The 15,541-nt window shown below is 44.5% G+C and overlaps 1 protein-coding gene across 1 annotated transcript in view; it reads right to left on the bottom strand.

Moving 5' to 3' along the window:
• Window positions 1-3,597: 3,597 nt before the first annotated feature.
• The window catches only part of Anapc4 (anaphase promoting complex subunit 4), a 38,756-nt gene continuing 26,812 nt past the window's right edge, over window positions 3,598-15,541 (bottom strand). The window contains exons 20-28 of the mRNA XM_004656154.2: window positions 13,254-13,347; window positions 11,251-11,348; window positions 10,077-10,138; window positions 9,614-9,652; window positions 9,416-9,517; window positions 8,429-8,503; window positions 6,872-7,045; window positions 5,691-5,814; window positions 3,598-5,309 (exon numbers count right to left, since the gene is read on the bottom strand). Of these exons, the coding sequence (XP_004656211.1) occupies window positions 5,082-5,309; window positions 5,691-5,814; window positions 6,872-7,045; window positions 8,429-8,503; window positions 9,416-9,517; window positions 9,614-9,652; window positions 10,077-10,138; window positions 11,251-11,348; window positions 13,254-13,347 (996 nt within the window). The 3' untranslated portion in view covers window positions 3,598-5,081. The remainder of the gene's footprint in view (window positions 5,310-5,690; window positions 5,815-6,871; window positions 7,046-8,428; window positions 8,504-9,415; window positions 9,518-9,613; window positions 9,653-10,076; window positions 10,139-11,250; window positions 11,349-13,253; window positions 13,348-15,541) is intronic.

The raw sequence follows: 15,541 nt of genomic DNA on the forward strand, positions 1-15,541 counted from the left end.
CGCAACTCAGGAAACGGGAAGGGAGAGCGGCAGTGAGCAGCGGAGGAGCAGACTGCGAGGTAGAAGAACACGTGGAAGAGCGAGACAACCAGAGCAGCTGCGGCTCCCTCCCCTCCCCCACCGCCTGAGCCCAGCTCCAGCGAACAGAGCAGCGGCCCGGGACCGGCCACGCCAACTTGAGCCAACAGCGGGACCCAAGCAAGTCCAGCAGCAACATCAGCGGCTATGGCACTGGCAATAGTGGCTCCAGCAGTGGCGGATCCAATAGTGGCAGCTTCAGAGGCAGCAGTGGCAGAACCAGCAGTGGCAGCTACAGCAGCAGCAGCTTCAGCAGCAGCAGTGAGAGATCCAGCAGCGGCAGCTTCAGCAGCAGCAGCAGCAGCAGCGGTTCCAGCAGCGGGGGTGCCGATCTGCAGGGCCACAGTTGCCAGGCTCAAGAAAACCCAGTGCCCAGCTCCAGAAATCAGGACAGCAGCCCAACGACCCAGCCAGCAACTTGACTGAGACCAAAATCATCCAAAAAGGTAACTGGGATTGATTGTACCAGGGAAGGGTCTCACTTGGTCACAAGCTGACTTGGATCCCTCAACAGATCAGAAATCTTAACCTCTTTGTTGATAGAGGATCTGGTTGTTATAATAACTACTCTTGCATAAATATTCGGTGCTGATTTTGATTGAATGAATACAGTGTTTAGTTAAATTTTAGAATCTACCTGTATTTTATTCCACTCAGCCTACTTGAATACTCCCATAGCAGGGAAACTCAACCCCTAGGAACACCTTTGTAGATACTCTGAGAGTCTTAAGAGCCACACCTAACACCTTAAGCTCATACCCTGAAGATATATAACATCAAATCAATTGATACAGCTAAGAATACCCAGCAAGATAGAAAATCCAAGCATTAACTTAATCCAAGATGCAAAAATATATACATTGTTAACACAAGAAACACTAAAAAGCAAGACAATATAAATCCACCTAACAGTATTAATGAATCAGAAAAGACCCCCAGGGAGAACGAGTTAGAGGAAATGCCTGAGAAAGATTTCAAAAGAATGATTGTAAATATGTTCAAAGAAGTCAGAGAACAAATCAAAGGAGTCAAAGAGGAACTCAAAGAGGAAATCAAAGGAATCAAAGAAGACGCAGGACACCAATTTCATGAAATAAAGAAGGCAATACAAGACATAAATAAGGAAATAGAAATAATAAAGAAAAACCAGTCAGAATTACTAGCAATGAAGAACACAGTTAATGAAATAAAAAAGAAATCCCTGAGTAGGACATTCTTCCTAAGAGATCGTTTATATTATATTCCTTGCTGTGCCGCCATTACAAGACTCTGATGACCTTTACAGTAAAATCCCAGGTCCAGAACCCCGTCTCTCGGTGAGAACTAAGAACGTGATGCGTGGACGGTCAAGAGTAGACGCTGGTAGATGTAAAGTCGCTGGTCAGCTCCTAGGGAATCATGAAGCCCAGTCTCAGTGCCACCATCTTCTAGAAACCAGCGGGTACAGGCTCAAGTTGTCAGAAACCAAAGCTACACCACGTTATCTGCCTGTACATGTGCTTATATTCAAACAGTCTCCATTAAAAAGGCCGGATGGCCGGGCGTGGTGGTGCACGCCTTTAATCCCTGCACTCGGCAGGCAGTGGTAGGAGGATCACAGTGAGTTCGAGGCCACCCTGAGACTACATAGTGGATTCCAGGTCAACCCGGGTTAGAATGAGACCCTACCACAAACAAAACAAAAACAAAAAAGGGCAGGCTGTTTTAACACTTTGCTCAATATAAACTTTTTATTTTGGGGAAAAAAAAATGAAGAATACAATGAAAAATAAAACTACAAAGCCAAAGAATTAGACAACACAGTTCTATTGTCTATTAAAAGAAAATGAAGATGTGAGCTACGTTGATTTCTAAAGCTTCACCACATTTGATCTTGAGAAGAGCAACACAGAATAATGAAAACAGGAAGTGCCAGTCTTGTCAGCAGGCATTTTGCAAGTGCTTCTGGCAACACACCCAACAGGACCAGACAGGCACTGCAAGGACCCACTGTGCACCAAGTATCTTCCACACAGCCAGGCCCCGTGTGTCCCCATGTCAGGCTCCTCCCTGTCCTCACACTTAACTTGCCATGCACTGCACTGCAGTCGCAAATTTGACACGTCCAACTAGACGTGCTGAAGAAGCGACAGTCTCATGGCCACAGCCTTTCTACGTATTAAAAGCAAAGTACGTGGACGGGGGACGTTAGGCAGCTCAGTGGTAGAACACCTTGTGCAAGGCCTCACAACCAAGAAAAATTTCAAGAAGTCAAGTGCATATTGGTATAAACAATTATAGTACACAACTAAAAATAAGCAGCAAATTACTTGTTCTGCCCATCTTATTAAAACTTTGCGTATGGGTAGGGGGTGCACATGTGGGTATGGGGGGGGTGACTTTGGTTTCTTCTTCACCTGTTCCGCTCTTTACTTTATTGAAGCCCAGAGCTCATCCATTCAGATAGTCTAGCTAAGCAGTTTCCCCCAGGGATTCCCCAGCACTGGCATTGCTACTGGCAGGCTGCCACAACCCACCTGACATTGGCATGGGTGCTGGGGATACACACTTTATCCACTGAGCCATCTCCCCAGCCTATTAAAATATAAAACAAGGTTTGGTTCTCGGTTTAAACTTGTCCACTTGTATAAACTATGAAACCAATCTTCAATATGTCACATGTAGAAAAAAACATTCACAAAGAGGCTGCTCACCATGGAGGAGGAACGGCTGGAATGACTAATTTAACTCGCGCGGAGACAGCTGGCACATCTATCTGTAAATAGCACTGATCCTGCAGGGCTCAAGGGGTCTGGGAGTTTCGGTTCCAACTGAAGCCTCCGCTGGAGCCACAGGAAGCAAATGTACACGTGCCAAGACAACTCTAACGTGGAAGCCCCACGAGGCAGATTACTGCCTTGTCAAGAATGGGTTGCTTATTTGGAACTGTAATTCATTCTAATATCAAATCATGATTATTTGTTTCTCAAATTCATCACTTTGGTAAACTTGTGTAATATATCCACTCTGAAATTTTTAAAAGAATATTTTTATTTATTTTAGAGAGACAGAGATAAGAGAGAATATATGTGCAAACTAGGGCCTCTTGCCATCAAAGAGCATGTGCTACCTTGTGTATCTGACTTCATGTGGGCACAGGGGAATCAAGCCCAAGCCAACAGTATTTGCAAGCAAGTACCTTTAACTGTAGAGCCCTCTCTCCAGCCTCTCAAAAATGTCTTAAACATGCTTACTACCTGTTACTTGTCCTTGTCGTCTAACAGCTGACCTTTGTTGCTCATAAAAGCCGATTTAAGGCACTTTGCATTATACCATGAACACTGACCAGGTATCAAGACATGTAAATTAACCAACTTTACGCACTACTATGTGCAAGGTTATAGGCTGGCAGAGTGGGGCGCCAGGTCTGTCTGAAGCGTCCTCACTGCACACAAACAGTGCCTTCCATTCAGTTTCCCTTTCAAAACCTACCAAGATCAGACCCATGGAAGCACCCTGATGTAGAAAAACCACAGCAGGTAACAGTTCAGCTGGCTTTATTTTGTGATTCTAGACTTGGCATTACCTCATTCCATAGAACGGCAAGGGTTCCATGGGCTGAGGGGGAGACTGGCTCATAAACCAAGCAGAGCTGCTAAGGACAGAAACAAGGATGCAAAGGCCACTTCCAGGTCAGGGGACAGCACTGGACACGCAATTCATGGACAGAGGCAGCGGGAGTTTCACTGTACTGACTGAAACTGGCATGTGGGAATTTTGGCTTCTCTAAAGGTCAGAGAAGACTTTGTTTTCATTTTGGTGACAAGAGTGACTATGTTACTTTGTGGGGGCCCAGAGCAAAAGCCTAGTGCAAAACAATGGGCTCTCATGCTTTTTCTTAGTACCCAACTGTACTACTGGTCTATTAATCAAAGTACACAGAAACTCTCCTGGCAATGCACAGCTTCTGGACTAAAGGTATTTAAAGCTTGACAAAATTCCTATATAGCCACAATCTTCTTGAAAGCCAGATGAGAGCGCTACCTGCGGCAGGAGCTCATTTCCACTTCAAGGTCACGTTTGGTTGATCTAAACCTCTTGTGCTGCCAGGCAGCCAATCAAACGGTTAGAGACCGTGTGTCCCTGGCCAAGTCTGCACAGGAAAAGGACGCCTCTCAGCACAGTTAGGTCAGAGCTGAGCGTGCATGCGCATGCGCACACACAACCTCCTAAGGAAAGACAGACAGACATCAAGCAGTGCTGTGCTCTTGAAATAATTCAAAGGCAGGGCTGATGTTTTGGCTTAAATTTAAAGTAAATCAACCATTTACTTTAAAACTGAATTTTGAAAGTATTTTAGAGACCTAAAATGAACAAGGGAAAATGAACAACAGGAATAAATATTAAGGTTTTTTCTTTCCTTTTTTTTTTTTTTTTTAATTTTTCGAGGTAGAGTCTCACTCTAGCTCAGGCTGACCTGGAATTCACTACGTAGTCTCAGGGTGATCTCAAACTTACAGCAATCCTTCTACCTCTGCCTCCTAAGTGCTGGGATTAAAGGTGTGCACCACCATGCTCAACCAAATACTAAGTTTTTAAAATAGTAAATGCATCAAAGTTTCCAGGGATGAAAGACTACTTTAGTTTATGCTGGCCTCAGACTCTCAATCCTCCTGTCTCAGCCTCCTGAGTACTCGGACAACAAACGGGAGTGTACCACCTGACTCCTTAAACTTAACTATTCCCTCATTCAGGAATAATTACCTTTTGACTAAAAAGCATGGCCTTTTTCTTCCCATTCAATTTGTGTTTTCTTAACCACTAGCTCTGCAAGTGTTACAAAGAAATCGCAGCCAAGAGAAAGTCTGTCCTGGTGACCATCTTACTAAGAAAAATGAAACAGAGTATGAAAAAATAAGATTTACTGTTTCTTTGTTACACAAAGAAAATTTAATGTGGTCCAAGACACCTCGGTCCATGCTGTGTCCTTTCTGGCCAGCAGCACCTGACCCTGTCGCGCGGGCTCACGGGTCAAGCTCGGGGTCGAGTTTCTCCACTTTGATGACTGTCTCCGGGGTGAGGGCGGCAGCGGCCTGGCGGCTCTCGGTCTCGGACTCCGACAACACCTCCTCCTTGATCTTCACAGGCTTCCCGCCGGCCTCCTCCTCCTCTTCATCCGAGGACTCGTCGAGCTCCCATTCGTCATCAATGTCCATCTCAAAGACCCTCACATGACGGAGGTTTGAACTTAGCTAAAAGAGACAAGGCCAAGTGAAGACTTTTTAAATTAATGGCTTAACAAATACAAGGACATAAGATTAGAAGCTGGAATCAAAGAATGATTTACAGGAAAGTTATAGTTCTACAGCTCAGCTTTCTCACTATGGAAAAGGATCTCCACATGCAGCAGTGGCAGTTCACAAGATTATAATAACCCAGAATTACGTCCCTACCTAGCAAGCTTGTGCAGAACAAGAAACTAATTAGACAAGGCCACTAATGTTCCTTGTCAAGAGAAACTGCATCACAGCACTGCACAGGAAGGGCCGTGTGCACCACGTATCTGAGGGAGGTCCACAGAGCCTGGTCCCACCATCCCACCACACTCCTTGTGAACAATCTGCAATACTTACCACACAGGACACTTTTCGAAAACCATTGCCGGCAACATACTGTGCCTTCATACTTTCCAGCAGCCTCCAGTGCTTCTCAAAATGCATAGTCCGTGTGGGAATGATGCTACACTGCTCATCTAGCCTGGAGGGAGAGCCCAACCCACAAATCAAAGAGGAGTTTCTCCTCCCATGTTACCGGGTCACAACGGCCCCCACTCTTACCCCCACCCATGTCCCCAATGCAACTCCAGTAGCCACCACATAAAAGGCTAAGTAAGATACTGGCACAAAACACTGCACTTGGAAACAGGCAGAAAAACATCATTTTAGTAGGATTTAGATTCCCTTTCAAATTTTAAATTAGAAGCAGGACCTACTTACTTAAAAAACAGTCAACCACAATTCAGTACAATTAAATTCATCACTTCTAGGCTATATATGCTCACATGGGCACTAAAGGCACAATGCTGCAAAACACTATACAAATCTAAATTAATTAATTCCACTACAAACTAAGATTAATACTACCACTGAAAATGTGACCAAGGCAGTCCCATTCTCCTCTCCAAATAATTCCTTATCTTCTTTCAACAAATGCTCCATTTATTGTGAAACAAGAGAACAAGAGAATTATTAAAGTTTACATTTTAGAATTATAAAGTAAGATGAGTTCTAGCTACTTAGAAAGATGTAAGGCAGGAGGATCTCGAGTTCAAGACCCTCCCATGTTACTGGGTTACAAAGTGATCCCTAGTAACGAGAAAAACATTATCTAGGGCTGGAGAAAGGAATTGGCAGCTAGGCACTTGCCTGCAAAGACCAAGGGCCTAAGTTCGATTCCCCAGTACCCACATAAGGCCAGATGTACAAGGTGGTGTATGCATCTGGAACTGGTTTGCAGTGTCTAGAGGCCCTGGTATACCCATTCTCTCTCTCTCAAATAAATTAAGTACAAAAAGTACAAAATACAAAAAAAAATAAATAAATAAAAAAATCCCATTACCTGGCATGCCTAAAAATAATCCAGAATCTTTGATCTATGTATACTCAAAAACAGTTCATTCTGAGCTAGGTAGAATCTGTAATTCCAGCAATTAGGAGGCTAAGAAGAGAATCTGGAGTTCAAGGCCAATCTGGGTGAAACTATGTCCAAAAAAAAAGAAAGCAAAATGTTCTCGGACACAGACAGTCTTAGTTACCTTGTAGAGTAAGTCCCTGTGAACTGGTACTCTGCGGTATCTTCACCACCGTACACTGAAGACAATGGCAACTGGACCAAGAGCCTGTCTCTTCCCTCCCGGCCTATCGTGTCTTTAAGAACAACTGTCACGGTCTCGTCATCGTAAAACTGGGCATCTAAACAACTGTAGGTGCTGGAAGGGAAATGTATGTTTGTTACATCAACAATGAACATGACCACTAAGAAAATAGTGTATATATAACCTTATCCTGGCCAAGCAGAAAAAAAATTTTAAATACTGATATTCTCTACAATGACAATTAAAATAGCCCATCAGTTTATGTTAAAAACCAGTTACCTTTTGTACTGATTTTTCATACACATAAGTAGAATCTTAAAACTAGAGGGCTGGGGGATGGTTACTTGGTTAAAGTCTTACTGCACCAGCCCGACAACTGGAGTTCAGATCCCCAGAACCCACGTCAAACTGGAAGCAACGTGCAGGCGTCAGTCATGTCCAAGTACCGGCAGCACGGGAGGCGGAGTGAGGAGAAGCCCACTGCTTATGGGCCAGCTGGTCTCTAAAGCCCAGCGGCAAGACAAGAAACCCTGCCTTGAACAAGGTAGAAGGTGAACCAATTCCCTGAGGTTGTGCTCTGACTCCACATACCTGCCAGGGCAAATGTGTGCCCACCCTCCGTCCCCTGCAGTAATCATGAGAAAAGGGAACTCCGTGAAGTTGGCTCACAGTTGTGGAACGCTTGACACTAAGGGCTAGGCCTTAAGCCTGTGAAACTTTCATGAGTGACACTTGATACATGCCACAGTGAACAGAGCTAATAACTGACTGGAAGTGAAAAGTACGATGCCATACACGAAACAAAGACACAGCTCCAAAATCTTCATCACTAACAAACCTTCCTGTCAGTAAGGCAAACCGTGAGCAAAGGTTAGTGACTAGCTGTGTTCTCTCCCTCTCAGACCTCGGGGATGGGTTCTTTACCACTGCACCTGCTGGACGCTAAGAAAATCCCAGAGTGTGACAACATCACTGCTTAAAAACTTCAGCCCACTGAACGTGGTGGCACACACCTTTAATCCCAGCACTCAGGAGGCAAGGGCAGGAGGATCACTGTGAGTTTGAGGCCAGCCTGAGACTACAGAGTAAATTCCAGGTCAGCCTGGGCTACAGTGAGATCCTACTTTGAAAGGAAAGGAAGGAAGGAAGGAATGAAAGGAAAGAAGGAAGAAAGGACGAACAGAAAGACTTCAGACTTCAGCTCTGTAGGCCATCTGTCTCCTGGAACCACATCACTTTCTTAGAGACTGGGGACTCAGAAGAATTAGAAAAATACAACACATGAATCCCTAGAGAACAGTGAAGCTGTAATCAGCCACATGTGAAAACATGCTCTGTGTATGCACTAGGGGAAGCAGCCGCCCTCTGCTGGGAGTGAGAGGCCCGAGTCTGACCACCTCCTTCCCCTACACCAGAACTGCAGCAAGCAGCACTGCACACGTGCACGCATGCGCACACACCACCTGTACCTGCCATCCACCCACGCTCAAGACTTACCTCCTCCTGACCTTTTCAGTTGTGGCATAGGTAAAGCTCCCAAATTTAACAGCAATTAGTCCATTACTTACAGACCTTGAAGAAAAAAGAGATTACAGAACAAGCTGGATATCCAATAATCATTCTTGGAAGAATATAATTGGCAGTATTAGTACACTTATCTAACAGCCAAATCTCCACCCCAAATGTCACAGCACCTGCTCTAGAATACTGGTATCTGAGTTAAGCACCCAGGTGAGAATTACTTTTTCAAAATATTTATTTATTTATTTACTTGAGAGAGAGAAAGAGGCAGAGAAAGAGAGACACAGACTGAGAATGGGCATGCTAAGGCACCCAGTCCCTGCAAAAGAACTCCAGACGCATGTGCCACTTTGTGTATCTGGCTTTACGTGGATAGTGGGGAATCAAACCTGGGATTTTAGGCTTTGCAAGAAAGCACCTTATCTGCTGAGCCATTTCTCTAGCCCTATATAGTTTTTTGGCTTTTTTTAAAAGCGGGATCTCACTCTAGCCCAGGCTACCTAAAATCCACTATGTAAACCCAGGCTGGCCTCAAACCTCAAACTCACAGTGATCTTCCTACCTCTCTGCCTCCCTAGTGCTAGGACTAAAGGTGTATGCCACTACACCTGGCTAAGGCCTCCTGTTTGACGAAACAAGGAAAAACTAGTGTGCCTTTCCATAAAGTGCACAATAATACGGCTTTGAACTTCTCAACAGTCTGCAAGCCAGAATCTTGACGCTAAACAAAGTCAACATATAATGTTTATATGACAGTATAAAGTAATCTAGAACAAGAATGGAGCACATGGTTTCTAGTTTCAGTAGTCCCATCTCATACTGTGAAACGATGACTGAGAAAAGTTGGGTGACAAGTGTAAAGTCATGAGAAAGCTTAACTCAAACCCCAAGTGCTGGAAGGGAAGCTATACTGAAAGTAATACAATTTCATCTCTTCAATTCAAACTTCAAATTAATACTTACTGGGAAATATCAGTATGTCTCCTTAAGATACACATTTTATGAAGTGAATCTTCTAAAACAGTAAAGAGAAGATAATGTAGATTTGAAGTTTTATTGTTCCACCTAAGGAAGATAAATTCAATGTTATAATATGGTATTTAGATATGTAAGGGTAGAACAAAATTGTATGGTTAACACAAGATGGGAAGAAACACTTACAAAAATGGAAATTTGAACAATCTACGTGCAGAATCCGCACTAAAACAAAAGGAAAACAAAATGAGAAAAATGTAAATTCTCTGCTAAATTCACATCGATCAGCATGGTGGGTTGATTCAGATGTCCCCCATAAACTTGTATTCTGAATGCTAGGCCACCAGCTGGTGGCAATCTGGGAACCGGATCCTCCTGGAGGTGATGTATCATTGGGGGCAGGTTTCAGGTGCTACAGCCAGCTTCCCCTTGCCAGTGTTTAGCACACTCAAGCTGCAGTTGTCGACCTGATGTTGGCCAGGAGGTGATGTCCACCCTCCGCTCATGTCATCATTTCCCCCTGCCATCATGGAGCTTCCCCTTGAGTATGCAAGCCAAGATAAACCCTTTCTTCCCCCAGGCTGCTCTTGGTTGAGTATATTCTGCCAGCAATGCAAAGCTCACTGCAACAACAGGTAAAAGGAATTACCTTCTAGCATCTCTATATAACGGAATACAGATGGCTTGATTCATCGACTTTCCAATTACATCCTACATAGAATCAGATTAAAAACACAATTAGAGTGGCTGGGGATGCAGTTTCTAGCATCTATGAGACCCTGAGTATAACACCAATACCTCCACACAAACAGAGAGAGAGAGAGAGGGAGAAAGGGAGGGAGGGAGGGAGGAAGAAGGAAGAGGAGGAGGAGGAGGAGGAGGAGGAGAAAAAATATATAAGAACACAATTTAGATATTACATACATAGAGCTATTATACAGAAAGTGTGATGTCACTGTTAAATTTGGCTAGTTGTAAAAAACTCCTATCACTAAACCTTATACACAAGAAACCATAATGACAGTTAAAACCGTGAGGAAACAAGGAAGACACTTCGGAGCTGAACCAGGAGCTTCCAGATAAGCACGTGGCGGGTGAAGCGGGAGCTGGCACAAGCCTCCTGTCGCGCAGCAGTTAACCCGAGGTACCAGCACTGTAACAGTGTTTTACTGACTTTGTTCTGGGAGCAGATAAAATACTAAAGTGGCAACACCTTCAATAGCTTGTTCTTAAAATTTATGTAAGAACAAAATGGATAAGACTAAGCCACAAAAACTTCTCCTTTTGGAGACTCAAAACTCATCAAGGTGCTGAGAAGATTCAGGGGTGTGTTCAGCTGAGACAGTGCTATCCCACCCTCCAAGGCTCAAAGACCACTGTGGACTAGCTGGAGGAAAGAATGTAAGCGCCAAAGGAAGGCGTGGGGTGCTTACTACACTGTCTTCCAGACACAAAGTGGTCATGGCACTCATGACCTCACAGAGGCTGATGCTTCCTCCACATGACCCGCCTAGTAGGAGGGGGAAAAATAGTGTCATCAAAGTAGAAGAGAGAATAGTTAGAAAGAAGGGGGGATAGGGGAGAAGGAACTGGGGGAGTGGTGGGAGAGGATTATGATCACCGTGTACTGTCTATATGTACAGGGATGGTCAATAAAATGTTACAAAAAAGTACAAACTTCTTGGGGGGAAAGTTGCCCATTCTGATAGTCAAGATCAACTAAATTTGTGTCCTTCCACATAGTTCATCCTAATAATCACGGACACTGAACTAAGTGACCTCCTTGCTCCTGCACAAAAAACATGCATTTCTGTCAGACTTACTGCTGGCTTTTGCAAGCACTGATCGATAATGTTCTCCATCCGCCTTTTTACAAAATGCAATGATTTTCGAGGATAATAAGGAAACAGCAAAGGACTTTCTGGTTCAAAAAAAGAGAAACAAAACCAAAAAAGCTACAGCAAGGTAATGATTAGGAGAAAACAATCAATTGCTAGAGGCAGCCATGGTTCATCTCACGGCGGGGTTCTTATACTCCACTTACCTCAGCAGAGAGGAGCAAGACGCCCCCCCACCCCTGCCAGCCCGCCCGCAGGCAAGTCTGGTCCCACTGAAACCCGACAGGATGTTTCTGCTGACTTTAAAAAAAGGAATGGGCTGGGGACTTAGACGGTGTGGAATGAAATGTGATCACTCTGCTCTGTTCTCTGCCACAAGGCAGTGGCCAGTGACCGTGGCCATCCACTGTTAAACTGGAGGTGTGGTATGACAGTAAAACGAGACAAGAAACTAGCTCCATGAAAATCACCTGGTTACTTTTTTGTAAAAGGCTACTTTATCAGAAGAATGTGATATGCCAGGTAACATTTTCTGTTCTCTGCTTTGTTACTCTTTTTATGTTATTTCTGTTGCTGGCAATATGCTGTCAACACCACATCCTCCAACTCACAGGTTTAAAAATCAGAACATAATAAAACAAAGGAGACTTGGCAGCTTAGAGAGCTGACCGGCATGAAAACGACTCTCTAGAGCTACAAACCGGAGTGGTTCCGACTCTGAAGTCCACCCTCTCCACGGCTCTGCAGGTGGGCCCTACACACACCACCTCGTACCCGGCTGGGCTAGGTACAATGAACCGATCATACTCCCCTTTCAGGCTCCCAACCGACTATGGTAACAGAGCAGAACAAGTGGTCTTTGTCCCAGTTCCTAGAGCAAAGCTCTTCCAACTCTTGGGACTCCCACGTGAGTGGCGTGGAAGGAGGGGTGGGCTTTACTGAGGGAACACTGGCAGGCTCCTGGATGGCCTCAGGATGGGGCTGGCTGCCAGAAAGATGGACCTTGACCAAAAGCTATGTTTTCAACTCTACTGGCCAACTTCAGTGAAGCAAAGGGGGCTGGAGGTTGAGTTCAACCACCAATTGTCAATGATTTAATCAATGGCATCTACATGATGCCGCCTCCACAAAACCCTCCAGCCCTGGGGATTGGACAGCTTGCTGGCTGGTGAACGCACTGAATACTGGACGGGCCTAGAAGCTGTGGCCGGATCTCCCTCCACACCCGCCCTGTGCGTCTCCTGCTTGGCCGCCCCGGAGCCGCACTCTACACAGGAAGCAAACCAGGAATCTGGAGTTTCCCAAACTCTGTGGGCCTTCCAAGCAAGGTATTCAAAGCTGAAGGTAAGGGAGCAACTCCCTGGAGGCCATCAGTCCAAGACATGAGTAACCTGGGGACCTGGCCTTTTAGCTCAAGGCTGAAGTCCAGGCAGTCTGGTGGCGCCCTCACCCTTCCCTGCGGTGGGTCTCTGGTACTAACCCTAGCAGCTAGTGTCATACTCAGCTGGAATCACGATGGGTTGGGGCATGAGGGGAATCAAGGCTTGGTATCAGCCAAAGTGATTTTCCACAGCACAGTGTGTTCGAGTGTTTTCTATCATGTAAAATCTACCTATTTGGGGGCTGGAGAGATGGCTTAGTGGTTGAGGTACTTCCCTGCGAAGCCTAAGGACCCAGGTTCAACTCCCCAGAACCACATAAGCCAGATGCACATGGTGGCACATGGGTCTACAGGCCCTGGTGTGCCCTTTCTCATTCCCTCTGTCGGTCTGTCTGTCTGTCTCTCTCTTTGGTAAATAATAAATAAATAAAAATAAAAATTTCAAAAACTCTTACCTATTTGTTATTTTATTGTTTCTCTAATAAAAGACATATAATTCTAAAGAAGGCAGGTGAGCATTTAGCAGGGGTTTGGCCAAAATGTCAGCTGATCTACCTGGCCTCAAATAACTTCCAGCAGGGCTGAAGCTGCATGGTTCATGAAATACCTTTAAGGTGGCTGCTGTTCTGGAGAAAGTCATACCACTGGTTTCCTTCCGTGTTAGGGGGTGACACGAGATCGTCGTCTTCGTCTTTCAAATACTAAAACACAGAGTTCAAAGCAGAAGTTCAACAACGAATTAAGGAAGCTCCCTGAGCTGTTTTTTCTATTTAATTAGTTATTCTGTATTATTATCAAGCTCTCTGAAACACTATTATTCTAAGTAAAGGAACCAAAATCTGCTAAATGCCAAGCAAAAAGACAAACTACAAGTGGTCAGAAACACCAGATAGGTGTAGAGACTACAAACTGAGCTTGAATCTCAGGGCTCACTTCACAAGCATATTTTTTAAATGGATTTTATTTATGAGACAGAAAACGCACACCAGGGCCTCTAGCACTGCAATCGGACTCCAGACCCTGCGCCATCTTCTGCGCATGCGTGACCTTGTGCACATGCATCACCTTGTGCACCTGGCTTACATGGATCCTGGGGAGCTGGACCTGGGTCCCTTAGGCTTCACAGGCAATGCCTTAACCACCAAGCCATCTCTCTATCTCTTATGAGCATATATATAGTTTGTTTGTTGGTTTGTTTGTTTTGGTTTTTCAAAGAAGGGTCTCACACTAGCTCAGGCTAATCTGGAATTCACCACGTAGTCTCAGGGTGACCTTGAACTTACAGTGATCCTCCTACCTCTGCCTCCCAAGTGCTGGGATTAAAGGCATGCGCTACCACATCCCGGCTTCTGATAAGCATATTTTAACCTCACATGTGCAAGTTATAAATGAAGCACCAACAGTCAGTCAACTACTCATTGGCAGCAGTTGCTAGGTGACCACAGACGCTGGGAGTCCTCAAGACATGTTCAAGCCTGCGCCAGGTCAACACCGCTCTGTAACAACCCAAGGTGTCATTTGCCCTTTTCACTGTTCTATATTTGCATTAATGTTGGGAAAACCGCTAGTGACTTCAGCAAAAGTCAAGGTTGTGGACCGAAGTAGACAGGCTGTTCCTGCATTCTCTTTCTGCCACATGCTCATAGCTTTATGCATATCTGAAAGAGCTTTTATTCAATCTCAATCCTTAAATACAATTCCTTCATAGACAGTGTAACAAAACTGGGAAAAATACGTATGGCACGTTTGCCACATACCCAAGCACAAACTTAAGGAAAAATACTTGTGAAGTTGTTTAGTTTTATTTAAGAGAGACTTCTGAGAGATGGCTTAGTGGTTAAGTGCTTGCCTGTGAAGCCTAAGGACCCCGGTTCGAGGCTCGATTCCCCAGGACCCACGTTAGCCAGATGTACAAGGGGGCGCACGTGTCTGGAATTTGTTTGCAGTGGCTGGAGGCCCTGGCGCACCCCTTCTCTCTCTCTCTCTCTCTCTCTGTCTTTCTTCCTCTTTCTCTCTCTGTCGCTCTCAAACAAATAAATAAAAATAAACAAAAAAATTTTAAAAAGAATAAAAGAGACTCCTATTTTTACTAGAAAAAAAATGAGTGAGAGACAAACTATGATTGTTCGTTCAGATTTCGATATTTGGCAGATATTTTCTTGAAAATAAAATAAGCCCGTCATAGCAAAACAAGCCAATGATAATTTTAAACTTCCAGCTGGGTGTGGTGGCTCATGCCTGAAATTCCAATGAGATTACAGATTCAAGGCCAGTCTAGTGTGCCCAGTGAGACCCTTTCTCAAAAAGAAACTACTAAGCAAAAAGCCCCTCGGAATCTACCCCAGCCACTGGGTTTGACAGCTGTGCAGCACTCAGGAGAAGCCACCGCCTAAACTGGTGATGGCAATGAAGCGTGACCGTTGTTTGATGTCAGGTGTCTGTCCATGCATAACTCAGTGTACCCATGACCAATATGACGACAACATGGAGTTATACACCAAGTTGAGGGTAAAAGACCCACTCCAAGTGCAAGGAAAAGGCAGGGACTTTCAGGTTAGAGTCTGAAGAGCTCACTGACGCAAGTTTATTCCACACTGAAATGGTCCTCTAAGACGCAATCTCTCAAGATTGGCATCCTATCAGACAATCCTGCAGCACCTGGTGGTTGTTACAGAGCTCTCTCCTTTCCAAGGACAGTTAAGGATAGCTATTTTATTTTTAACAGATTCAGGAAAAAAGTAATTTCTTACTTTAATACCCAGTAAATATTCAAAATGGACAAAAAACAATTCACTTAAAGTGCTTTGAGGTCCTCAATAATTGTTAGGAATGTAGAAAGGTTCTCAGACCAAATAGTTTAATATCGTTTGATTATTAAGATGACAGGACTACAAA

Source organism: Jaculus jaculus, chromosome 11 (assembly GCF_020740685.1).
Source record: "Jaculus jaculus isolate mJacJac1 chromosome 11, mJacJac1.mat.Y.cur, whole genome shotgun sequence".
Classification (NCBI taxonomy): Eukaryota; Metazoa; Chordata; class Mammalia; order Rodentia; family Dipodidae; genus Jaculus; species Jaculus jaculus.